A 25,632-nucleotide genomic window follows, 5' to 3' on the forward strand; every position below is an offset into this window, starting at 1 on the left:
AGACGCAGTAGGCAGTGCGCCACGGAAAAGCGCCCGCTAACTGTTCCTTCAGTCCGTAAACTCAGCTAATTAACAGTGGATTCATGCTTTTTGAGCGTTGCCAGCTCTGTGTGTTTCTTCAAGGCCACAGGATGTAAGCCCTGCAAGCCAATTGTCACAGAGAGGAGTGAGACAGGCAGCACTGCGCAGGGATTTAACTGGCTCCGATAGTTATTGGATGTGATTTTCCCCATCTCTTCTCACCTTCTGCTTGCTGTATAGCTGCTACCATCACTAGTGTCTCTCCACACCAGCAGTAATGAAAATAATAATAATGATAAGAATAGCATCACTTCAATCTCACTTTCAGTGATTACATTGTTCCACCCGTTTCCGTTTCTGCTTAAATTATATTTAACTTCATCTGCTGTGGTCCGCAAACAGGATTACTGGTACTTATGTGAAATGAAAGTGCATTTTTAACACAGTTTAATAACGAGAGTGGAAAATCCAGTCCACAGCAATAAAGCTGAAACTAATTCATTTCAATGGCTGTCAGCGGAGTGTTTCTATTATTCCTCACATGCCTATTCCCACTGTTAAAAAATAAATAAAAATGAGGCAGAAGGCCATTTGTTTAATCTGCTGCAGCTTGACATGAGCGTGGCGATCACAGACACACTGAAGAATCTTCATCCAGCCTTGAAGAGTCTCTCCAAAGAGCCACTGAAAGACCAACTTGAAAGAAACCGAGATCATCAAACTGCAACTTTTCTGAAGAGTCTTGAGCAGAGTGGAGGGTGAAGGGGCGGACTGGTAGGACTGAGGAGAGGGGAACTGCCGGGTGTCCTCCTGCATTTAAAGTGGTCAGCAGTTTGAACCTGTCTGTGCCTCCTGTTCCATTATGGAATAGTAACACAGGGGCCTGTTTGTTCGCCAAACACAATTAACAAGGTTTCTGCCTCGCATCAATACCGCTATTTGCATAGGCTATTGATCTGAAGTCCTTATAATCACAAAATGTTAATTGCACCAATTAATTCTCAATCTGTTTGTGCCCTTGTCTGGCCGCCTTGAGCCCTGAAGGTCAGTGTGAAAATGAACTGCTCTTTGATTCTCCTCCAGGAAAAGATTTTTTCCCTAGACAACACAGTTTGCTACTTCAAAATCAAAAGGCCCGGCCATCCTTTATCATTGTTATCATTCCCTGTGAGTAGCAGCTAATGGGTTTGAAATCTTGTGATCTGATTTGTCCTTTTAAACAAGGTTTTTCTTGTCTCCTTCATTAACCAGGGCTGCCTCCACTTCTCCACGGAGCCGCGGCTGTTTACGCCTCAAAGACACAGTATCCCCCTCTATATTGACTAATAAGTCATTTTCTGAGACAATGCGTTGCCCATTTGATTCATAGCCCGTACGAGGTGTGTGAGTTTCCCTCTGTCTCTGGTCCCTGCCTCTACACCATGTTATTACATAGTGAAACATGACCTCCTGCTTTATTGTCCGTTTGAGATGATCAGAATAATAAGTCAGAGCTGTCCACTCTGCTGCTCCTCTGTCTGTGATATGTAGGCGGGTAGGCGTCTGTCCTTTGTCGTGTACTACTACTACTTATATTGCTGCTGTCATATTAACTGTAAGAGTAGAAATACAATGAACATATGGTATAGATGAAAAATATAAGTACCTCTCTATATAAATGTATACAATTATAACTATATTGCTTCTTTAAATTGTGAGAACAAACTGTATTTTTGGGGGGTTTTTTGCACCGCCAGTATTTGCCAGTATTGATTGGAGTCTGTGTTAATTGCTTTTCGCTCTATCTTGATATGGTCAACAACAAGAACACAATTATAGGTTTCTGCAGCGTGTTTCACTCCCCGATATCTGTACGTAGCGGTGCAGGAGTCCGTCTCTTCCAGTCCCCGTCATCCATGCCTGAACACAGCCAAATGACAAATGAGCCGCCCCGTGCGAAAGATGAATTTCAATCCACTACACCTGTGCCACCCCACCAAATGAAAGGACTGATTGCCTCCAATTGCATATTTCAAATGCTTAATTCCTCCATTAAGAAACCTATTTACATGAATTAGGGACAATTAGCATTTTCAGACCCACTTCAACTTTGTTCGCCCCCATCCATTAACATTTGAAGGTGTCGGCTGCCAGACACAAGAAAGCCCCTGCATCTGATTTGTACTGACCCCCTATGGCAGCTGCCTGTGTGGACTTTTTTTCATCTGTACTACCTCACTAAAGGAGGGGGCCGGCCTGCCGGGCCCGGGGTCTCTGCTAAGTCACCTCATTATGGTTAATCAACAAAAGCCAGAGAATGAAAGACAACACGTTGCAGGGAAAAGGATGTCTAATGGAGAGACACTGAGGTGAAGGTCACCAACCTCACACACCTTCATCTAAGTGATATTACATTCATTTTATGTTGTAGAGCTCATGGGTTGTTCCTCTGATGGTATGTTGCTCACTGAGCAGTCGAGGGAAAATATCGGTGGCCTCTAAACTGTCGGTAGTTAAGTGGAAATAATGAAGAAGAAAAAGTTGATAAAAGCAGAGAGGATGAGTATCACAGTACGCACCTGTCAGGTTTCTGAAGTTATTGGACCTTAATTCAATCTGCACAATGGAATATGAGGCCACAGCCTTGAGCATTGTCATTGGTCAGCAATTACAGTGTCTGATTTAAAGTCCTTAGGATGATTTCTTTCTCTTTTTTTTGTGATGGAGGAAAGCTGTCATCACCTAATGAAGATGACAGAGGCGGTCTCACTCTTTTGGGAATTTATGAGGAAAAGGGAGCCTTACATCATGTGAGTCATGTGTAATGCTTTTTATTGCTGCAGTCACAGGCAGAGAGGGAGAGAGAGCTTGTTTTGATGATTATATTCACTCTTCAAAATATCTTATCTCTTTGAGTTGCCTAAGTCTGTGTGGTGCACTTGTGTCTACATGCACAATGTGTTCTCACCACTAAAACAAAAAGTCAAATAAATTGAATGTCATGTTTGACTTGAATGATGAGGTTAGTCATTGGGAACTTACAAGGTATAAGTTATAGAAAACGTTGAGAATTTTTCAGCCTTGCCAAAGCTAGCTCAGTGATAAGCTTCTGTTTTTTATGTTAATTTTTCTTCTAATGTATCCAGCATCCAACATGGCTTCCCAAGACAGAGGCCCTGTTCATACTGTACTTTGTATCAATGTGTATCTGGGGTGAGAAGATGACAAGTGGAAAGCTCAAGTACAGGTATGACTGAGGTATGTCTGAGGCCGACGACAGTTTTCATTATGCGTTTAATATGTAAATAATTGGTTTTTTTCTGCCCAGCTTAACTCTTTCTTCCTTTGCTTTGTTTTGAATGTTTTGATGTCTATGATTTAACTTCTTCTTGATTCAACCATATGCTCAGATTTCCACCCTCTTCTATCTGCTTCCATTCACACCTACTGTGTGCTCATGGTTTGCATGTTGTGCTTCACAGCAACCGCTCAACAACACATCGCTCAACAGTTGTCAGCTCATGGCCATGTATCGAAGTTGTAGTTGTATTTACATGCAAGGTTTACACATTGGACATTTATGAAAATGAACAAAGTATTTGCGGAAAAAGCTACTAAGGCATAAATAAGCTTTGAAAGACATAAAGGGAGAATGCTGTTTGAAAATTTAAGAAAAATACTGTACACAACAGGATGTGGGCAAAGATGATGTGACACATTACAGCATATATACAGGGAGTGTAAAAAAAAAAAGTGCAGCCAGCCATCCACACCACCACAGCCATAGGTCATACATATGTACGAAAGTTATTAGGCATGTAGGCATGTGTGTAGATACCTGTTTGCCTCCCAGATATATATTCTTTTGATTTGCTGCCCTAGAGCATGTCAGCTCACATTTTCCCATCCCTGGCTTCCCCTCTCGCTTGCCTTGCCTGAGTCTGCTCAACAATAATTCCTCCAACACTCATTTATTATGGCATACAGAGCAAATCCGAAGCAAAGATTTCTCTGTCGGAACAGGCAAATTTTTATCTGTTTGTTCTTACTCTTCGGCACTTGATTTTGCCGAAGTCCTTGTACCTGACGGGGCGTGTACATGCTAAACTGTCGATGCTGGATCAACATTTAGTGGTAAAGCTTATGCTAGAAAAACAAATATTCATCGTATGCAGTTTATCCTTTTCCCCCAATTGTCTCTTTGCTTTTGCTTGGGCAAATGAACAACCAAAAATCAAATCTTAACTCTTCTAATCTATTCTCCTCTAATATAGTTAATCTGCTCCGTGTAGGGTTTCTGTCCATTTGATGTATTTTGTTATGAGGTGATGCACTTTTGCTTGTAACTGTACATGCATTGAGTTCAGGAGTGTTTGGGACTTGACTGTGTGCCAGTCTTGAAAAGGAAACAGATAGCGCTCTTGTGAACACGGATGATGCACAAAGACTGAGCTGGCCGTTCACATATAAAATAAGACAGCTACTTGGAGAACGGCTGAGAGAATTACATATAGAGGAACTTACACTGTAACTGCTGATGTTGTCTTTTGTCGTACTTAAGACGCATGTTTTGTGAAAGAGGGCCGTGTGTTGTTAACACATTTGGGATGACGAATTCATTAAAGAATATTGTTTCAAACGTGTGTGTTATATTTAAATCCTATTATTATTTTGTTACTAAAGCAGGTACTTGTAAGACCACTGACGTCAGATGAAGCTGCTGAGTGTTGCTCCTCTGAAACACCTTGCTTTCCTTCCAATATTAGAGGGCACAACTAAGGACAAATCATTGTCTCACTGGATTTAGCCGCCTTATTGTTCTCTCCCCCCTCACAATCTCCTCCCAACATATTTCAGGACAAAACTGGTAACTTCCACAGTATTCAACAAATCATGGCAATGCATTTGTTTTTGTTGCTCTGTACTGCATCACTGTACGCAATGAGGAGTCTGCAGTATATTTGTTTGTTGATTGTGATCAACATTTCAGTTATATCATTGAGATATTGTGTCCCCATAAATAACTAAAAGGAAACCAGTATCAATACACAAGCTTGTGCTGTAATGAACACAGTGCAATCTGTTTGGATGTCCTTATTGTCTGTATTGCAAAGACAAGTCCTACACACTATCATAATTGTGCTATTGATTATACATAACTCACTTTGTCTGATTATGATTGCAATTTAATACTGACTTCCCGTGTGCGATGAATTCACTCTCCCGTTGTCAGTCTTGTTGACTTGTATGATCTATGATTCATCGATACCATTGATCCTCCCAAAGTTCATCCATCCATATGTGACTGGCACATCAGTATTTTACATAAAAAAGATTGAGGGGAGGCAATCTGCGCGTCAGCAAAATGTCACCATAATTGAGCTCGGCTGATGTTATTGTCCCTTAACGAAGTTCTGACTGTTTTATAAACAGGGCTGGGACAAGAGGCATCAGTCACAGGGGAGACGGCTAACATCACCAAGGACAAGGGCGCCGCGCATTAAACAGGGGCGGCAGATGTGCTGCACTTTACCTCCGATGGAATTTGAATACACTCTGCAGCTCCTACCTATCTGTCTACTGTATCCATCTACCGTATGTGTTGGCTCACAACAGTGATGGCAGGAGAGGTGTTTACAGTTTACAGAATAAAAGGAGAACGTGTAGTTCTACAACAGCATACAAAAAGGACGAGACACTGAGGCTAATTGGAAAAGGCCTGCCACTGATTACAGACAACGTGTGTGTGTGTGTGTGTGTGTGTGTGTGTGTGTGTGTGTGTGTGTGTGTGTGTGTGTGTGTGTGTGTGTGTGTGTGTGTGTGTGTGTGTGTGTGTGTGTGTGTGTGTGTGTGTGTGTGTGTGTGTGTGTGTGTGTGTGGTAATTGCTCTGCTGGTGGACGCCGCTGTGGCAGTGGGCTGCCCTCGGAGGTCTCTGGATATCCAGTGTAAATCCAGCCCAGCGGAGCTGTGAAAAAAAGCTAATAATATGTTATTGCAGTCGAGGTCCCCCTGTCGCCTCTCCATCAGAGCACCACTGTCACCTTACACATGGACCACGGTGTGATAATGGACAATAATGCGGAGTAGCTGAGAGTGAGAAGTCCAATCTGCCTCCCGAGTGGTGAGAGGGCTTCGAGGAAAGCACACCCCATACGATGTGTGAGGGCTCCTGACTACGAGGCCGCGTGTCATCCCGTCCTCCTGAACCCCTGGACATCATCGATTATTATCTTGTTTCATAAAACATGAAGGTTTAGACTTGAAGAGAGAGGGCACGTGCGTTTTCTCAGTGTGGAACTCACTAATTGCAGCGGAGAAGTAAAGCGAATTTGTGAAAACTACCCAAAAGTTTTGTTTGTGTTATTAGCTGTTTTTTTTAAGCATCCAAATACTTAAACTAGCTCCTCTGAAGACCGTTGCCTAATTGTTTCATCATGATGTTTTTATTCATATTTAATGTAAAAGGCATTTTCGGCTGCAAAAAAACCACGGTCATTAGTGGGAGCTTCACAAGGAAAATAAATACCCGGATTTGTTGTGAGAGTGTTTAAAACTCTCAAAGAGAATCTAAAATCATGTTATCAGTAGTGACTTCAGGCGTGTTTGCAGTAAGCGAGGCACTACGGCGCCCGACAACGGGCAATTGTTGTGCTTTCTTTGTTCAGAACAAAGTTTTAAAAAACAACCTTCAGAACATAAGTAACCGCTCTGCTTTCAGAACTAAACACATTAAATATGCTTCCTTTGATCAACCTAATGTTTTTGGGGTTTTGCTTACACTGAAATCATTCCCCGCGGAGAAATGTAAAAACATTACAGAACAGCAGCAGCATCATCATAACAGGACTTGGAAAAACAGAGGGATACAACTTCCAGCCGCACTGAGGCCTCTAGTGGCAGCTGGTGGCAACATCCTCCTCGCTAACACTTCTCTTAACAGACTCAACGTCTACATGACTCCGTTCGGGAAGGGTTTATGCATGATTGTTGGATTCGATCGTCTTTTATAGCTCATTCATATAGTACATGTAGGCACGGCATCTCTGTGGGTGGAAAATGCAATTAAGTTTTTCTCACAGCGCGACATGAATTCTCCAAATCTTTAATAGAAGCTTAGTGAGCATGAGAAAAGCGTTTTCCACTTGTCACACATGCATCCCAGCGCTTTCTGAATCCATCAGGTGAGATTAAATATATCACACCACATTCCACCTTGCCTTTTCTAATTGTACTGATTGTGATGTTGAGAGGGCACACAGGAGGGTGGGGCATTTTATTTTCAGTCTGACGATTGAATTCCTGCCTCTCTCCTGCACCGACTTGTATTTTTGGTGCGTGACCAGGAGCTTTGTGGTTTTCCAAACCTCATGGGACCAATTCCCATTATTTACTTGACTGTGACCCCGTATCGTGACCTCTCGGGTCTCTCATTTTCCAGGAGTCTACTTTTAAATTGCCCAACTAATGGCAACCTGCATTTTTACTGAACTGTAATGAATGCTCCAATTACACTGAGGGTGATGGAGGCGATTTTCCTATGATAGAAGGGGCGATTTGATCTGCCACACTCCATTTCACTATCTCTCTGCTCCTCAGGCATTCCCGCAGACCTGTGGTCAGCACTAGCTGCTGGGAGGAAACTACAGTAAAGCCTCCACTTGTGGTAATGCACCCTGTGAGTGCACTGCCAGGCCGTACACCAATGAGGTGACTACAGAATTAAGTGCTTGAAACAAATGAATTCATTCTGGCAGAAATGTGTCAAATGACCTTTCCGCTGCTCATTACACATGGTGCACATTACACCAGAGAAATGCTCCTGTTGTGTGGGCTCCTTTGTTTCCCCCTCTCTCCTCTGCCTTGTCAAAGGGGATTGGTAATTAATTGAAATCATTTCCATGTGTAAGGATGTGCACACCCTCCCCGAGGTGTGTCAATGGATCGATAGATATTTAGAGTGTATAGTGTGGTGAGGTGAGGTGATAAGAACTGCAGTCGTACTTTGCTAAATGGCACCGAAAAGCCCCATAAAACCAATTCAAGGGCAGGAGAGTTTGAGGGCAGTGACAAAAAGAAGAGGGAAAGGCATTGTCCCCAGTGTGCGATACAGCAGTGACGGTGGTCACCATCCACAGAAATTGAAATGTATTGGATCATTCAAGGTTGGGCACATTTTTCATTTTCCACCCTTTTTCTATCTGATTAAAAGGTTGTTTGTGAGAACTGAGCAGTCTCCTTGGAGGTGGTATCCTCCTGCTTGACTGAATGCAGGGCGTTTCACCCAGCGCCGTGCACAGGAGACGAGAGCTTATCCTAATGCAGAGGCTCCCTGTCTGCCTGCCTGCCAAAGAGAGAGGTGGCTTTAAGAGGCCCACACATGGTCCTGATTAGTTTTACTGAGCGGGCATGCAGAGACCAATAAATTAAATATGAATAAATTAAAAATGTACTCTAGCAGAAAATTGCCATGAAAACAACCACCTCCCCATTAAAATATGTATAGTAATGCCTTTTATGTGGAGTAACTTGGGATTAGATATCACTGTAAATTAACGCGCCACCCAACCGTAGTCAAGAACTTTTCACTTTTAACAAGGACTTATAAAAGAGTTATTAACTCCAGTGTGTTCGGTAATTAATTTGATATTCAAATGAGCTTACACTATGTATTATAATTGCAAATATCCCAAATAAGAGTAGTTTTAAAAGGGGGGGTAGGGTCAACAAAGATTGATGAGGCTTGCTTTTGAAATTGCCATCTGTTTCGAATGTTTACTTGATGTGAGCGCCCCCCGCCCCTTCTGTGAAAATAGAGGCATCATGGTTTCCTCCTGCCATTTGGCCATATGTATCTGTTATGTTGTGGGGGTGGGAGTTGTGCCGTGATGCAGCAGCATACGTGAGCACACGCGCATCTCCACACACAATGCAAACACTGAAGGGGATCAGGAACATCAGCATGTGTGATGAGCTCCCACAGATAACGTCTCCGCAACATTTCCATGACATTGTCGCGGTGTTACCTCATTACCACAATGTCACAGCAGCAGTGTGATGATGTTGCGTTTGGGGTAATGTTAGATCGGCGTGGGGGTTCAGCTGCAGGTATCGGGCTTCTGCAGATGAGCTGATTAATTAAAGGAAGCTCTATTAAGGTTATTGAGATGCAACCCCCTCCCCTCCCCTATCAGCCCCCTCCACGCTCCTCAGTGGATAAAGGTGAATGGAGCAGAGGGGGGGCTGAGGGACAGGAAGCATCCTTGCCTCTTTTGACATTAGCCCGCGTGCACCCGCTTCACACGCCCCGCGACTCTCGCCACAAGTGCCTCTCTGCACCCCACCTTTGCACCCTCCCACCCCTACTTCCATCTGTCATGAACACTGCTGGAGGGAAAAGGGGGGATGGTTTGGGGGGGGTTTGGGGGTGCAGCGGCCACATCCCTTGTTCCATCCCGATGAATTTTCTAATTTCCTTTGCTTACATGCTTTGTCCCAAATTCACGCCCCTAACCTATCCACCGGCCTCTGTCGTTATGCCCCCACTCCCCTCCCACCTCTTTTCTCTGTTCTTTTTTGGCTAAAGCAGTAAAAAGTAAAACTGCAGTCTCCTTTTTCCTCCAGCAATAGGAACTGACAGTTCTAACAGCATCCGAACCTACTGTCATCATATATGAAGAAAACAGATTCTTCCACATTTCTTCTTGATGTGTTTCACTCTCTTTAAATTTGTTCCACCCTGAGGCGTGTACACGCTCGCCTATATTTTGCTGTAGGTCATATTCTGCTTGCACAAATCAATTTGGAGATTTTTTTTTTTTTTGTTTCCCCATAATTAATTAAAAGTCTGGCACAAGACAATGACGACCATATGCTGAAATCCCATCTCCTCTTCTGACAAAAATTAGCCATACTTGAGGTTATTTTAAGACTTGCAAATCAAGTAAGAGAATCTAAAGGGGAAAGAGGTTTAACAAACTCTTTTAATCATCGCTGTGTGTTTTTCCCCCTCAAATTATTATCACATTTTATGAATAAGACGAACCCCCCAAAAAAGCAGGTCTTAAACATTTATTTTGTTTGAAAAGACCATCAAGACATAACCATTCAGCACATTAATTAGTGACAGATTACATGAACATCACCGTTTTAATGGGCACTGACTCAAGCAATCAATTCTAATTACACATCCTCATGCACAGAACTAGGTAGGAAGCTTTAAGGAGAGCACTCTCCTGTCAGACTAACTCCAGGAAATGAATGCAGCAACTTACTACAGCTCCATCTGCTGTTTATACCAGTAAACCAAAGGCAAACAGTGCGTCAATAATGTCGCAGTATTTTTATTTTATTTTATGTTTTTTGGCAAGAAGCTTAAATCAAAGATAATTCACTTGTCATTTGTTCATCCTCATGAAATGTTTTTAAAACAAATCCAACAAAGGACAATGAAAAAACTGTTATGCATATATATTCATGAGGTTAAGGACCATCAGTCAAGGTCAGTGTTATCCGCCCGGACAGAATGTGATGGGGGTAAACATCCTGCATGTCCTCACTTTTAACACTCTTGAAATAAAGATATACATTTTGAAAATAGCTTCAGTAAAAACACACGGCACATTTACACACGCACACTAAAACACAGAGCCTGTCTATGAGCACAGGGATACATTGTTGGCACTCATTCACTTCAAGCATGCAAATGGGTGAATTTGAAATTCAGCCTCTGTGTGTTATGCTTGGCTACTTTAATGTTGAATCTATGCTGGGGATTATTCTCTTTGCAGTGGAAAAAACCTGTGTTTGAATGGCAGTGCCCTCAAAGTAGCTCCTACTGCTTTCAATGGCCTCCAAACGAGATTAGACCCGTGGCTGCCCCCAGTCCCAATCCTCTGCATTCAGATGGAGCGTAACCAGCCTGTGTGACAGTTTTTCTGTTTTGACACTGAGTGGATGCAGTCACTGCATATAGGGCATTTTTGGAATTGAGAGGTCAGAACAGAAAAAAGGAAAGAAAGAAAATCCCAATTGTGTACTTTGTTGTTGTGAGACAATATCCTGTACAATCCCCTGTACTCTTTTTGACTGTTCTCTGCAATTTATTAGTAATCATATAACAACACAAAAGATTTTGTGTGTTTTTTTTCAATATAAATTAGCAAACAATTCTGTTTTTATGATTTTTGGCACATTTTATAACTTTCTTTACAAAAAAAATTGTGATTTGACTGCTTCAAGTTGTAATCACACATTTGTCGAGGAATCGATTTGTACGTTTGGATATTCTGACCATATTAATACATCCCCGTGGGCCCAGAGCCAATGATTACTTTTCTCAGAGCAGTAAATTAACATTCACTCTTTTTTAAGTGACTACTACTTTCTATATGGAGAAGGCGTACAATCACCATGTATATAAATAAAGAGAGAACATTAATAATGATGCTAGAACTAAGTAAATGACTTACTAACAGATTTATTAAAGAGTGAGCTGTGCCGTGCTCAAATCTCCTGGGTGACTTACTCTAGGTAGCTGCTCTATAATAAAAGCGTTCAATTAGAAGCTCATTTAATCTGTTTTTGTGGCCACTTGGAAAAAGTGTCTGTCTATATTTGGGTTGCTTGGCATTCTCAAATAGTTGGCTTTGTGACGGTGTGCAGTAGTTTAACACCTCAGACCAGGTTCCCTTTCCTTTGGCACGAGGCACTGCTGAGGCTCCACACTCGGCTACGTGGTTTTGAACGTCTTGCACTGTTTTGCTGCTTAGCTCATCAACCATAAAGTCTTCACCGTTCACAGTAGTTACATTCACTCCGCTGATACATCACAGGATTACATCAAATAACCAGAATTACATGAAATGGTGTCTCACTCACTCACTCACTCTCTTTTGCTCTCCCACTTGTATGTTCACTCTCAGTCCTTTTCTCACGCATGATGTGGCTCATTGTTTTTCTTCTCATTACATTACATTCATTTAGCTGACGCTTTCGTCCAAAGCGTCCTAATTTCCAGTTTTACTCTGAATTGGTATAAGGAGGAGGTTTTCAATGCTCGGTCCTACTTTTACCGGAGGTAGAGGGTCTCTGGTCGTCAGAGGCTGATTTGTGTCCTGTGCTGACGTCCTTCTTGTCCTGAGGCCTGCGCTGATTTGCACTCGGCTGTGTGGTATTCTCACTGGCACGAGACTGCAGTGATAAAAAATCATATTCATCTTACATGACCTATCACATTCATGTAAGAAAAAATGTAACTTTATCACCCTCTTCTGTAGTAACAAAATCTGGCACCATCTAGTGGTGATTGAATAGAAAGAGCAGTGTGACGGCACAAAAGCAGTTTGATAAGTAAGTTTGTTCAAAATCCAAAATGTTTGGCTGTAGATATTTGAAGCTTAAACTTTTTTGAAGTTGAGGAAAGTTTAACAAACCTTTGTGGTGGTGGGTCGAGATGGTCGCCAGGTTTCAGAGCCATTTTTGTACTTGTCCTGCTGGAGTCTGCCTCCGTTGTCTTTAGTCTTTATACCAAGATACAAGAGAAACCCAAAGACGAACATGAGAGATTTGGATTCCATGACGTTTAGTTTCTTCACCAATGGGATCTGCAGTTGTAATGTGAATATTCAATGATATTTACAACTCAGAAACTGGTAAATATGGTTTTATGAATATTTGTCACAACTGCCCACTGCAATGTAAAACCATGTGCAGCTCTGTAGAGTCTTGAGTGTTTTAAAAACATAACCATTCAGTGGCTTATGAGGCATGTTATGTTTTCTATAAGATTTTGAATCTTATTGGTCCGGCTTTAACCAACCTTACATCCTTCTATGTTTTTTCTTAGAATATGATGTAGGTGATATGATTAAGGTATCATAGTTTAATCAGATCCACTGGTATTGCCTGCCTAGTACGTTGATGACGAAAACAAAACCCTCACCATTTAAAAAACTGCTTTGCCGTTTTAAGGGGTGTTATACTTTGTATAATTGGATAGTCCAACTTCAAACCAACAGAATTACGACACATGGAAGGTGATTATAAACAGATGTACTGGAGAGAACATTTACCATGTCCAGAAATTATACACATAATTAGAGACAAGACATCTATTAAATTATTGGGGCAAATTTAGAGCATTGAATAAGAAAAGACATAAGCAGGTTGAGGTCAAAATGTGGTAAATCTGAGCTAAACAGATAGAGAGTACCTGCTTGGTGGATGTGGCGGGTGTGTAGAAGCTGTTGTCTCTCCCAAAGCTACTGCAGTAACTGTCCATTTCTACACATGTTGGCCCGGGGACCGGAGGGAGGACGTCAATTGTGTCCTCAGTGGAGGTGAGGGACAAGTCCTCCAGCGTCCGTCCTCCTAGGGTGGATCATTTTAAATAACATCAACATCGAATCACTCAGACGGCTTCAGTTAATCTCTCTTCATCGTTCTCTGCCTCAGTACTCTTTACAGTATGATAATGCTTTATATTTATATGAATGCCTTATATTTACATGTTACAACTAGCTATTTGGTCATATTTGGTATATACAACTGTGTACTGCAGTCATTCCTGGTGATAGAAAATGTTTCTGATTGGCTGGTTGGTTTCTATTGAAAATATAGATTATATTTTATCTCAAACAGTATTTAGTCTTCCAGCACACACAAATATATTCATCTGCAGCTAATTATAGCAACAACACCAATGCTTTATCTACGTTTCCACGACTGCTTAAATTAAACCAAACATGAGTTTAACAACCATGAGTTTAACTGGAGGAAAAAAACAATTTTTTTGCCTCCTCTTCATCCATTATTCTCAGACATGAGAACACCTTGTCGTGCCATATATTATCACTTGCACAGCTTGTTTATTCAAATCATCAATTCATGATAAATCTTCATCATTGCCTTACTCTCCTCCTCTTCCAGTTGGTTGCGCATCATATCCAGCACGTTGGACGGTATAGCAGGCACATTAGTGTCACCCTGTTGAACAAAGCACCTTGTAAGAGCTCCTCGTGTGACTGGTTTGGCAAAGTTGAAGAATGCCGCAGGAAGAATTAGTGCCTTACTGTAATCCATGGGTTTTCTAGTAGCTGATTAGCAGACATGCGGTAGGCAGGGTCAACCCGCAGGAGGCAAGTCAGTATATTTTTCGCTGTTGGGACAGATTCAAACCAGTCGGTGAGTTTGTTAGTAACAACCAGAACAGTCCACATAACAAACCAAATTTGCTTTTTTTTCCATGAATACATTTATTTAAGTGTCACCTGCATCACTGACTGTGGCCCAGATGGATTGAGTAAATGTGACATCTTTGTTTATAATTTCCTCGAGTAAGTTTGTCTTTGTCTTTGACAAAAACGGAGGCTCCCCACACAGCCTAGCACAGGGACACAACACAGCTCAGACACACCTTCTATGCACTCTGCAACACTGTGTGCATGCTACTTGTATATATATTCATTTATAGTATGTGTCTACTTACAACATATACATGACGACTCCTATGCTCCACATATCACACCAATGGCTGTAACCACGGCCGCTCATCATTTCAGGAGCTGAAATCAACATGCACACACAAATGTAGAGCATTCTGTCTTTGGAAATCTTTAGACTTAAAACTGCTATTTTAAACTAGTGGTAAACTACTGACTCCTGATGCTGCGTGTTGTTTGCATCATGTTTGAAATTCACAAGGGTGCACGCACACGCACGCACGCACGCCAAACGCACGCACGCACGCACGCACACACACACACACACACACACACACACACACACACACACACACACACACACACACACACACACACACACACACACACACACACACACACACACACAGTGACAGGAGTGCTTTGATAGACAGCATGGTAATGCATGTCCATGGAGGAGGAGAAGATGAGGACCCACTCAAAACATTTACATAATAATAATATGAATAGTAAAAAGAATAGATATGAAACAAACCTTATACATTCCACATTTAAAAAAACAGAATGACACTCCTTACAAAATTAAAACCACTATGTGTAGGATTTCAAAAGTGTCACTATGGTAAACCCCCGTGGTAGAATGATACTGAGGCAGATGACAAGCTTGCTGGTACATGACTCATTCAAACTTAGAGCTCTATCCCTGTGGTCACGTGTTGGCTTCTTGCATGCTGTAGGAGATACAGATGTCATACCCATATAGATAAGAGTCCCACAGGCCTCCGTCATAATGTTCTCAATCCCTACACCGCCTGTCTGCACCGATAATCCAAAGTCTGTCACCTAGGTATAGAAAAGCACTTAAGAAAAAGGTTATTCAAATAAACATGATTGAGATGTGCAGACAGACGGCACATTAAATTCTGTTTCAGGCACTTTTGTCAAGAAAACAACAAACAACGATCCTCGATGAATTAACATGAACAGCTGTTAAAGCCGCACAGGTTCACATATTTGCAAAGGGGTATCACATTATTGCAAAAGCAAAAAGACAAACATCCAGAATTGAGTATGAACTACTGTGAAAGGAAAGGGATTTATGGTGTGCCATGGCAACAATCTCTAACAACATGTACAGTATGTGAGTGTTTCTGTATGTGTGAGAGACAAAGAGAAAAACACAGCAAGACGTTTATGCTGTGGTCTAGCCTTGTTTTAGCTCACACACCAGGTGTCTGCTTTGGCTGGCTGGTTGTCAATGCACAACACATGCTGTGCTCAGCCGGTAATTTGTTTAAGGATACAGTTGGATCTCTGTAAAGGTGGACTATAAAAGAAAACCAGGGGGAGTCTGTCATAATGAGGTCGTATTTAAAGCCTTTACTAAATATAGAGGAGATTGGAGGAAAGAATGGCCATCACAGGCTTGTAAGCGGAGAATGGATAAGAAGCAGAGTGATGTAAAGTTTCAGTCTGCGGCACCATCTTACCTTGATATGAATCCTGTCATTATCACCCTCATTAGGAGATTTCACAAGAATGTTCTCAAGTTTCAAGTCGCGGTGCACAATGTCTGTGAGGCGTGAGGAGAAAAACTTTTTACACAGTCATCATGGGTTTGAATTCAGTTTTGCCATGGGTGACATTTATGTTTCCATGAAGAGTTGTCGTAATCACTATTCACACCAAATTTTTTAACATCTCATTTTAACAAATAATTGAAGGAATGAAACGAGGTTGCACATAGTATTGAAATGACTGAGAAATATCACACAACTACTCAGTTGTTATGGCTAAGAAGCCATATATATTTCTTTCAGAAGTTGATGGAGACCAAAAGTAGGCTTAGAAGAAATTGATTTTTTGATTTTAAAACTGGTTGTTTATATGTTCTCGTCATATAAGATCTGCTTTGTTTCCACCCCAAAGCCAATTCATTGCACTTGAGTAAGGCACCCCTCTCATAACAGGAGTTCCAGGTACTGCACTGTGGCAACCCACTGCTTTTAAATAGTTAACATCAGAGACTAAAAGGTCAAATGTCCCCATGGGTGATTTACAAATCCCAATGTCCCCTGATTTAAGATATGGCATCCAAAATCTTCTGAAAATGAAGGTGTTTCTGTCAGTCACCAGTACTTTGCTTATACAGTAGAGCAGGATGAAAGGCATTGTAAACAAATCCTGATGGCGAGAGAGAAGGCAGGATGAAAAATATAAGTTGCCCTGGGCAGTCCTTTTCACTGAACTAGTTGAAGCAACCAGTTATATAATGCAAAAGTGTTGATGGTGTGTGAAAGGTGAGTTAGACCAACTGGTGTGCTTAAAACAAACACTTGGGAATTTTTTTTTTTTTAATTTTTAACTCTTAATTTCATATTCATAAAGGTCCTTATTATGTATAAGTTTTGCATTTCATATTTCCAAATATTACATAATTTTTGGTGCATTATGTTTCAGTAATTATCAGGTGTTACACCTGTAACACACTGTCACATTTATCACTTTTTTCAGGTTGTAGTGAATCCCTCACATGTACACATCTACATCACAGCAGCAACAATATTTTAAGCTAGATATTAACTGAGCAATTCTCATTTTCTGTCTGTGCAATTTCAATATCTTGTATGTGCAATCCTGGTTACACTGTGCATACTTTGTTTACATTATATATACTTTTATGTTTATATTGCTTAAATTATTGTTTACTTGTTTACTACTTTTTTTGCTGATGTTCGTTGTTGAAAATTTCCTCTCCCATTTCTCAAAATGTCAAACTGTAGAATAGCATTACCTCTTTTGTGAAGGTAGACAACAGCATCAGCCAAGGTAGAGATGATATGCCTCGTCTCGTCCTCTGTAAAGAACTTTTTCCGCAGCAACAGCTGCTTCAGTTCACCTCCAGCGCACAGCTCAGTAACCAAATACGTCGTCTAGAAACAGGCAGACAAAATGCATCTCACCATACAGTCAGTGTGTGTTTAACAGAAATGTTAATGCCGACACACATGGCAATAGGAGACTATGGTACGTCACATGCATTACTTGGAAACCACTCTTGAATTTGTGACCTAAAGGACAGCGATGCTCACCCTCGGCGTGTCGTAGACTTCCTTTAGATGTATGATGTGGGCATGATTCACTTGTTTGAGGATGTTTATTTCGTGCCCCAGCATCTTGACTTTTGAACTTCCTGCCTGAAGTGACAGCTCATGGTGTTTCAACACATTTATGGTCATGGTTATTTAATCATGCAACATTTTATCACACCAAAAAAATGTACTCACCGCTGGTTTGCAAACCTCCTTAATAGCCCAGTTTGTCTGTGTCTCAATGTGGGTGGCCTCATAAACAACTCCGAAGCTACCTTGACCCAATTTCCTTCCAAATTCATAAATTTCCTATGGGGATATACATGGGGAAACATTAGTACATTTGGAATCTACACCTGCTCCTGTCAGCTAGAGACAGTAGAGGATTTTCCGTGAGCTTGTGTTTAGGACTTTAGGATAATTTCAGGGTTTTGCTTTACAAAAAACAATATGTTTTAGCTCAAGACCTGCAATCTACAAGTACAATTTCAAGCTCCCTGAAAAAACTGAAATTTGTGTGGTCCCCGGAGCTGCAGAATATAGTATTTTTCTAATCAAGTTACAAATGATTAAGTTGCTGCTGCAGTTCGTTCAATCTCAGGTCTAATTAACTTGATCATTATCTGTGTGCATGCAAGGCTGAGCAGTGGCTGCTTCGGATTTTGCAAAGGGAGCAGTCAAATTCCCCAGTGAAGGGGAGGGCGGGGCTATACAGCGGCATCGTGAAGTCTGATCCTCTCCTGGTGCGGATAAAGCCCTGCAGAGGTCAGTGAGTATGTGTGACTTCACTGTTGACCCCAGTGCACAGCACAGGACTGTAGTAGAATCATGTATAGAAGCTCTCCATACCCTGAGTTCAGCATTTTTCTCAAGGCGTACTATGGGCACATCCCTCTCCAGTGTGTATCTGCTGGTCCGCAGGTACACCATGTCCATGTCTATTCCTCACACATCTGCCTCTGTCATCTAGAGATGGAAGGAGAGGGTGGTTACTATAGCTCTGACATTCCCCATCAAGCCATGACATATTAGCAGTCGCGGCTCGTCAGGGGAGGCGAGGGAGGAGGCGCCTCCTCAGGAAGTTATATCTGATGACAATGAAACACCACTCAGTTTGAGATTCTGTGTGTATTAACTGCATAAATATTGTGCAATTTCATTCAGGTTATTGCCGGTTGTCGCCTCGACTCCTGTCCGCGCTAACGTCACTATGTGAGATCAATCCAGCCATCAAAGGCATGGATATTTCATGATCAAAGGAGGCTTGAAACTGTGGGAAGAAAATAAAAACCCAATCAGAATTAAGTCCATTGCTGTTGTCAGGTATAATTCTGCATCTCTAACATTAAGTTAAAAAAAAACTTAAAGTGAGGCTGGCCGAGTCTGATTTTTCGACCAATCACAGAGCCGTTGATAGCTCCGCCCTGCTGTAGCTGCTAGCTACATGTGTAGCCTGCTAACATTTAAGATAGTGAAGAGAAACACCAACAATGGTGAGACAAGACTGCAAACCGCAAGTAAAAAATTGTAACTAAATATATTTCAGAAAACGGCCGATCATGCTGCTTCAAAATGGATACATACTCGCAAAGTGGAATGGTTAGCAGACTCGGCAGCTCGATTTTACTTACAAAATCTGTGCCTCCAGGCTGCCTCCTCAGTGAAATTATCCACCAGCTGCTCTACTACTGCATATTAGGGCCGTCCATGACAAAACAAACTCAGAGTGGACAAACAATAGGTGCATATCAGAGGGATTTCCTCAAATCTAGTGTTTAATACAGACCCACATGTGTTTGTGAATCTTGTTGTGTTGCCATACAAATGGCCATCATTTAAACTAGTTACACTAATTACCGATTAAAAGCTTGTGCTGAACTTTAAAAAAAGACCACCTGGCCAAACATTTCCCAGTTTACCAAGACAAGTGGCAGTTCTACTGTATGTTTTCTCATTCTTTCATAAACCAGTTAATATGATGCCAAATCATTAGAGCCCAACCGATGCCAGATTTCTGGTTACTCAGTAGGTGGCCTCACACCATCGCCACTGCAATTCTTGGCTTAAGACAGAGTCCTGAAATCAAAAGGTAATACATCTGCAATGATCAAAGAAACAATCACCACTACTTGTTTCAAAAAAGCATTAAGACATTAAAATGGCAAAACATCTTTAATTGGAGGTTATTCAACTAGTGTTGAAGATATTTTTTAAGTTATCTAAAAATGGTTAAATCTACACGATAAGAAGTAATGTACAGAATCACTGAATCTGAAAAGTATCACTTTTTTTCTTTCACTGGTTTATGACCAAACCGCCGTGTCTGACTGAGTCCATATTAACTTTAAGCATAAATTTACCCAGTTTGAAAAACAGTCTCTAACGCCAAATTAAATGTAAAGCAATTATCAAGTGATGACTGGGAGCAATGAAGTGGATCCACCACACACACAGCAATTAATTATTAACAAGGAAGCGGTGTCTTTAACCTCTTCACTCTGATACATTATTTTAGCCCTGACAGGGCTCTCATAACAGGCCTGTCTCTCCCATTATCTCCTGTCTATTTTCCATTCAAAACGATTGTGACAGCCTCTGGAAATTTCAATCACCTCAATCACAGCTCATTTGTGGAAGACAGAGGCATGTGATGAGTGTATCACTGTCGACTCGAAGTAACTAGAGGAGGAGGGTCCTGTGCACCTCATGTGTCGAGGTCTAGATCCCAGAGGCGAAGGAAATGGGATATAAGGGTCAAGTGAGAGGCCCGACCTCAAAATGGGTTGCTAAAAAACGCAGATCTTGAATTGCTTTAAAGGACCAGTGTGTTGGATTTAGTTGGCTCTATTGGCAGAATTATTTTATATATAAGTCATATTAATATAAAACGTTCCTTCCAGAACAGACAAACCAAACACTTGCTCTAAAAAGAGCTATCAGAGCTTTTACGTTACGCGAAGGCCACCGTTGTTTTTCCTACATGCTTGAAAGATGAAGGTTAGGTGAGGGGTATTCAGTCGGTTGTGATATGCGACACTAAATCCTTCACATCGGCCCCCCCAAAAATTATCAGTCGGGCTCTACTGAACAAGCCTGAAAATACCATTTCACATACACTGGACATGCGCAGGCCCACGGGAAAAGTCGCAGATCACTCAAACAATAGCGCGTCTCATGATATCCTCGTTGTAGGGAGATGTAGCATTATAAAATACAGAATTGAAATTCACAATAGCTGCTTGCAAAAAAAAGCAACGCTTGTAATTTGTTATGCTCTTTGTTCTCTGCATCGTGTGAAATTTTAAAACCTCACTCACTTATTGGCCTTTGGATCTCTTTTTCATCTCTGCAAAAATGGAGAACTGGCCAAGGAATAAACATTAACCATTGACTAGGTCAAATAATGACTAAATGGTAATTGACAGCACAAATTGCCAATGACAAAACATTATATTTGTTCACACAAAGACATGTTGAAGCATAAGCAAACATCAGCAGCCTGATGTCCACCTTTCACACTGACTTGGCCTCATCTCCAGTTTCAGCAGGAAGTAATTAGAGTCAGTGGTTCATCACAAGTCAAGCCCATACTTGCCTCAATTCTCCATCATTCTGTCAGACAGCAATTTCTGTTTCTTTACACTACTGAGTGAATAAATAATATGTAGTACCAAATGACGAGTGTGGTGGATTCTGTCACAGAACGAAGAACAAGATCAATGTCATTTTGGTACAAACAAAGCACTGACATACAAAGAATGACTCTGATCCTGTGTAACTTCTCTTCCCTTACACCTGCTTCTCTTTCATTAACTAAATGTTACTCTTGTTCCCACCCTTAATATCAATACGACTCTTACTAGCCCCTAGAGTTCTTACATCCAACAACATAAAACTGTTGAACAGGATAAACACTTTGGTTTATGGTATGGTTTATGGCATGTTTTTTTACTAGTGTATGCCACTGCTGCTGATCTACCAGAAGTACACCTGAGTGATGAACAACACAAATATGACATAGGGCAGAAACAGTGATTCAATTTGTCATTCAACTGACAAAAAACAAGGACAACCATTTCTGCATCTACAGTAGTTACTCTGAATCTGCAAGTTTGCGGCAGCTTCTTAAATATCCACCTTTCGTTGCCGACGCAGTTATACTGTGATTGTCATTTACAGTGATATGATGATGTCTGTCAATGAACAGAAGGAAGACTGTCTATGTGCAATGCTGGTTACACTGTGAACAGAGGCATTTCCAATGTTGTAATGACAACAAATTCAACTGACTGGTCATGTGATCATTAACGTGAAGTGAACAGTCATTTATTGTTTCTGTCCTATCAGATGGAAAAAACAGCAGATATTTTTTAATATCAAATTTCTATATTTATATATATATTTCTGCCTTTCTCTGTTTATATACTTGTAAATTAAACATTGTTTATTTGTGGACAGTTGTTCTGACCAAACAAGATATTTAATGTATAACCTTGGGCAGTCAGAAATAAAAGCATTTATCCTTATTTTCTGATATTTAATTGACCAAAACGGTGAATTGTAGAAAATAATTTATAGGTTAATCAGTGATTGAAATAATAGCTATCTGCAACCCCAGAGCTATAAGTTTTGTTTTGCCTGTAGAACAACAACAGCAACAGCAGTGGTGTATCCCAAAAAGAAATACCATATGCTCAGAAATCGTTTCACTTTCAACCAGACCATCAAGCTATTACACATTTCAATCCATTTTCTTGAGAAGTTTGCTTTCTTTAATGGCCTAGATAGACTCTCTAATGAAAGTGCCTCTAGCCGTAACAAGCAGCTGCTAAAATACAGCCTGAAAATCAAATAAAAACAAAATCTCACTAACTGCAATTAAAACGTACACTGCTATCCGTTTTGCTTGAGCCCAAATATTACATTTTCCTCGTCTGAAACTTAATCATTTATTGACAGCTCGGCTTTGATGACAAATGATAAACTTCACAGTCCTAATGAAGCGTGGAATTACATTACCTGATGAGGCAAGAAATTGCATGTTTAGAATGCAAATACAGAGCCCGTCTACTTCGCTAAGTTATGGGGTGAACCCTGATGTTATGCGGGGAGATTATCAAAGCTTGTGGTCTAAATGTCATTAAGTCATTAAAGCACAAAACACACATACCACAGGGCAGTGAAAACGCCCGACAGGAGGTGCTTTAAGTTCCTTATTCCAACACGCAGCAAACAAGAAATGCAAGTAGTGTCCCTGTAAACAAATCATCAAATAGGCCCCTCCAAGAATTCCTCCTGTCTCCAATGGTCATGTTTGATAAGTGTCTAGCAAAGAAAACATGCTTTGCCAAAAGGAAGCAAAAAAAAGAAAGAAAGATCAAATTCCGCTATTTGCTCAGAGCACTCCACATGTTGCTCTGAGATAAGGGCCGACGAATTCAAATTTTCTCATTGGTTTAATCCTGGTTAAAGCTAATCTCTGCCCTTGCTGGGCTAAGCTTTGGGAAGCTAGGAGGGCAAACATCTATAAAAATATTTAAAAAGTGGGCCGTAGCAGAAACAAGAAAAAATCAAGAGACAAGAGACAAGAGAAGTCAGCACATTCATATCAGGATGCACACATGTCCACACCTGCAGTTACAAATCATTCATTGTCCATCTGCCAAGATGATTTTGAAACTAGTTGGACAATCCTAACACTTATGACCAGGGCATATTTTAAAATATTACCAATTATGACACAAACATTTAGGAATTACATATTTGTTTCAATCAGCTGGTGGACACATGCAGAAATCTCCTGCTCGTGCTGTGCTCGGTTGCAGAAACTTACACTAATTAGGTTGGATGGATTTTTGTGGTCTGTATTATTCCTGATATTTCTTCAGTTAATTATCTTGCGGTTAATATGAACTACTTCCTGAACCACATAAGCTAACAATCGTAGAGATAATTAACGTCTTATGTATTTATTTTTTTATATAAGTTTCACACACTTTAAATACAGAGACATGCGTGGTAAGCTGTTACTCCACATTTTAACGTCAATCGAAAGCCAAACTACTCGTATTAAAACATTAAATTCATTCATTTTTAGCTAGCATTCGCCATGATACACGTTGTCATGGCAACGAAACATACAGTTGCACAAACGTTCCTTCCGGCCGGTTGGAAAACGTCTCATATAAAACAACAGCCATGTGAATGTATATCGCCACTACAGTTGAAGAAGGTCAAGAAAAGTTTCTTACCTTTTAGAACAGAACAGTTTCATGCTGCAGGTTTTGTGTCTGCGCCGCAAAAAAACTTTTTTTTTTTTTCCGATGAGTGAGTAGTAGGGGAAGCGAAGAGGGACAAACATCCAACGGATGAACGGGGGCGTGTCAACGTGAAGTCAAACTATACCTCTGTTTTTAGAATTAAACTGACCACAACAGGACTTTAACCCACTTTCCAGCTTGTGCAATGACCCTAAAACCCCTTTTATATGTATTAGCTGAAGGGGGAAATAGTTGTTTCCTCAGTGGCAACCCTGTATTATTCTTGGTTCTTGGTCTCCATCTAGTGGACGAAGATGTTACCGGCGACTATTGTCTGATTTATCAATTAAATCTACAGAAATGTTGCATATAAAATAATAGATTTGAAAGATAAATGATATAATAAAGGGAATGCTAAGAACAAGTGGTTCAACATATTCCTATGTTTAAAGCAGCTATGGGAGCAAACTTCAACAATTTAAATTGCCTACTTCAGTAAAACAACAAATACCACACTGTATATGGTTTATGAATATTTTCATTATGGATCAGTCTCCTGATTTTTCCAATCATCTCCATTGTTTTCGGTAAGATAAGGTAAGGTAATGGCTGTGTTTCATATTGAGGAATAATACTCAATTAAGTAAAATATTTCAACTTGACACTTTTTCTGGATTAACTTCCTTAAGAAGGTCACTGAAGTTTGTGTCTCAGTAAAACCAGTATTTTGCTCAGTGGAACATGTCTATGTACATATTTGTTCATCGATACAAAATGCTCAAGGTATCCAGTCAAACTGTGTTTAGTTACGTACATCATAATCAGTAACCACTAACTTCCTCCAAAAGAAAAACTTGCGCCTTTTACCCCTAAGGTTCTCAATTACATGACAAATAAAGATTGGATATCTATTGGTAGCCGTCCTACTGAATCAGCCAATCGGCCCTCAACCTCACATACTTGCTTTTTCCCCACCAAGAAACCTGGAATCAAGCCAAAGAGAGTTCAATAGGGTTAACCAGTGAACCAGAAGATGAAGGAGCTCTAACTTATTATTTTAATTACTGTTTAATAAACCATAGCTAAGAAATACATTAAAGTAGATTCAACAAATCAATTTTAAATCAGTGCTTCAGTATGATTGATGTATTTTTTTTGTATACTTTGTGTACTGTGTTTGCTCCTGTTATCAAAACGACTACACTGGTGAGAGATCCAAGTTATATTGTAAGTATTGAGTGTTTGTCGTTGGTCTTCACTTGATATCAAAGGCAGAACAATAGAAAAAATCATGGACATCAGGAAATGCTTTCTATGACATACAGACAATTAATGTAGAACAGAAAAGCTAACGTCCTTCACAGTGGTCTCCCCAACTGTTTTACATCATTGTCATAAGGGAAAAGTTGTTCAACTTACTTGGTACTCAAGAAAAGTGGTAGAGATTCCATCCTCCTCAACTGTGGTATTCATCCTTTGATGCAAACATTTTTTATTTATACATTTTATTACATTTCAATTAACATGAGCAAGCAAAGTTAATTTACAGCAATCAAACACCATTTAACTGATCAACTGAGTTAATTAACTTGGAGAAGCTCAGATTTTTCAGTCCTAGAAGATACAGTATGAGTCCTTTAATCAACACAGTGGCGCTTACACTGGCTCTGTCTGACTACAAAGTGAAACTGTACTTCATACTGGGAGACTTCTGCTCATCTCTGCACAGCGTGTCGGAATGAAGTCCTTAACTCGCAGCATATCACGTTGATCCTCCCCCTGATAGGCCTACACACACACCTTCACACATTCATCTCAGGAATGGTACTCATTAGTTCATC

The 25,632-nt window shown here is 40.6% G+C and overlaps 1 protein-coding gene and 1 long non-coding RNA gene across 5 annotated transcripts in view; one reads left to right on the forward strand and one right to left on the reverse strand.

Moving 5' to 3' along the window:
• LOC124849927 overlaps window positions 1-7,846 on the forward strand; it is a 151,267-nt gene extending 143,421 nt beyond the window's left edge. For 2 of the 3 annotated variants that reach the window (XR_007030618.1, XR_007030619.1), the window contains one exon: window positions 3,147-7,846. This is a non-coding gene — a long non-coding RNA (uncharacterized LOC124849927). The remainder of the gene's footprint in view (window positions 1-3,146) is intronic. The other variant, XR_007030620.1, reaches the window with a different exon arrangement.
• Window positions 7,847-10,055: 2,209 nt separating this feature from the next.
• Window positions 10,056-23,926, reverse strand: stk33 (serine/threonine kinase 33). 2 transcript variants are annotated; one of them, XM_035629493.2, is made up of 14 exons: window positions 23,783-23,926; window positions 18,381-18,497; window positions 17,727-17,840; window positions 17,532-17,636; window positions 17,234-17,372; window positions 15,930-16,012; window positions 15,195-15,282; window positions 14,487-14,562; window positions 14,269-14,381; window positions 14,071-14,156; window positions 13,912-13,984; window positions 13,212-13,369; window positions 12,433-12,603; window positions 10,056-12,190 (listed from the first exon to the last, which is right to left on the reverse strand). In XM_035629493.2, the coding sequence occupies exons 2-14, from the start codon at window positions 18,465-18,467 to the stop codon at window positions 12,050-12,052; spliced, it is 1,434 nt and encodes a 477-aa protein (XP_035485386.1). In that variant the 5' UTR covers window positions 18,468-18,497; window positions 23,783-23,926; the 3' UTR covers window positions 10,056-12,049. The 2 variants fall into 2 exon arrangements, with proteins under 2 accessions (XP_035485386.1, XP_047187664.1); XM_047331708.1 differs by lacking the exon at window positions 23,783-23,926 and having other exon boundaries at window positions 18,381-18,729.
• Window positions 23,927-25,632: the final 1,706 nt, after the last annotated feature.

The sequence above is a fragment of the Scophthalmus maximus genome, chromosome 4 (assembly GCF_022379125.1).
Source record: "Scophthalmus maximus strain ysfricsl-2021 chromosome 4, ASM2237912v1, whole genome shotgun sequence".
Taxonomy (NCBI): Eukaryota; Metazoa; Chordata; class Actinopteri; order Pleuronectiformes; family Scophthalmidae; genus Scophthalmus; species Scophthalmus maximus.

Bases quoted from the DNA above. Each gene is read 5' to 3' on its own strand.
- stk33 (XM_035629493.2), bottom strand. From the start codon at position 18,467: ATGGACATGGTGTACCTGCGGACCAGCAGATACACACTGGAGAGGGAT. The intron at 16,013-17,233 runs GTAATGCTATTC...CACGCCTCACAG, and splicing joins TGTCTACCTTCACAAAAGAG to ACATTGTGCACCGCGACTTG. The intron at 13,370-13,911 runs GTAAGGCAATGA...GATCCACCCTAG, and splicing joins CCAACTGGAAGAGGAGGAGA to GAGGACGGACGCTGGAGGAC.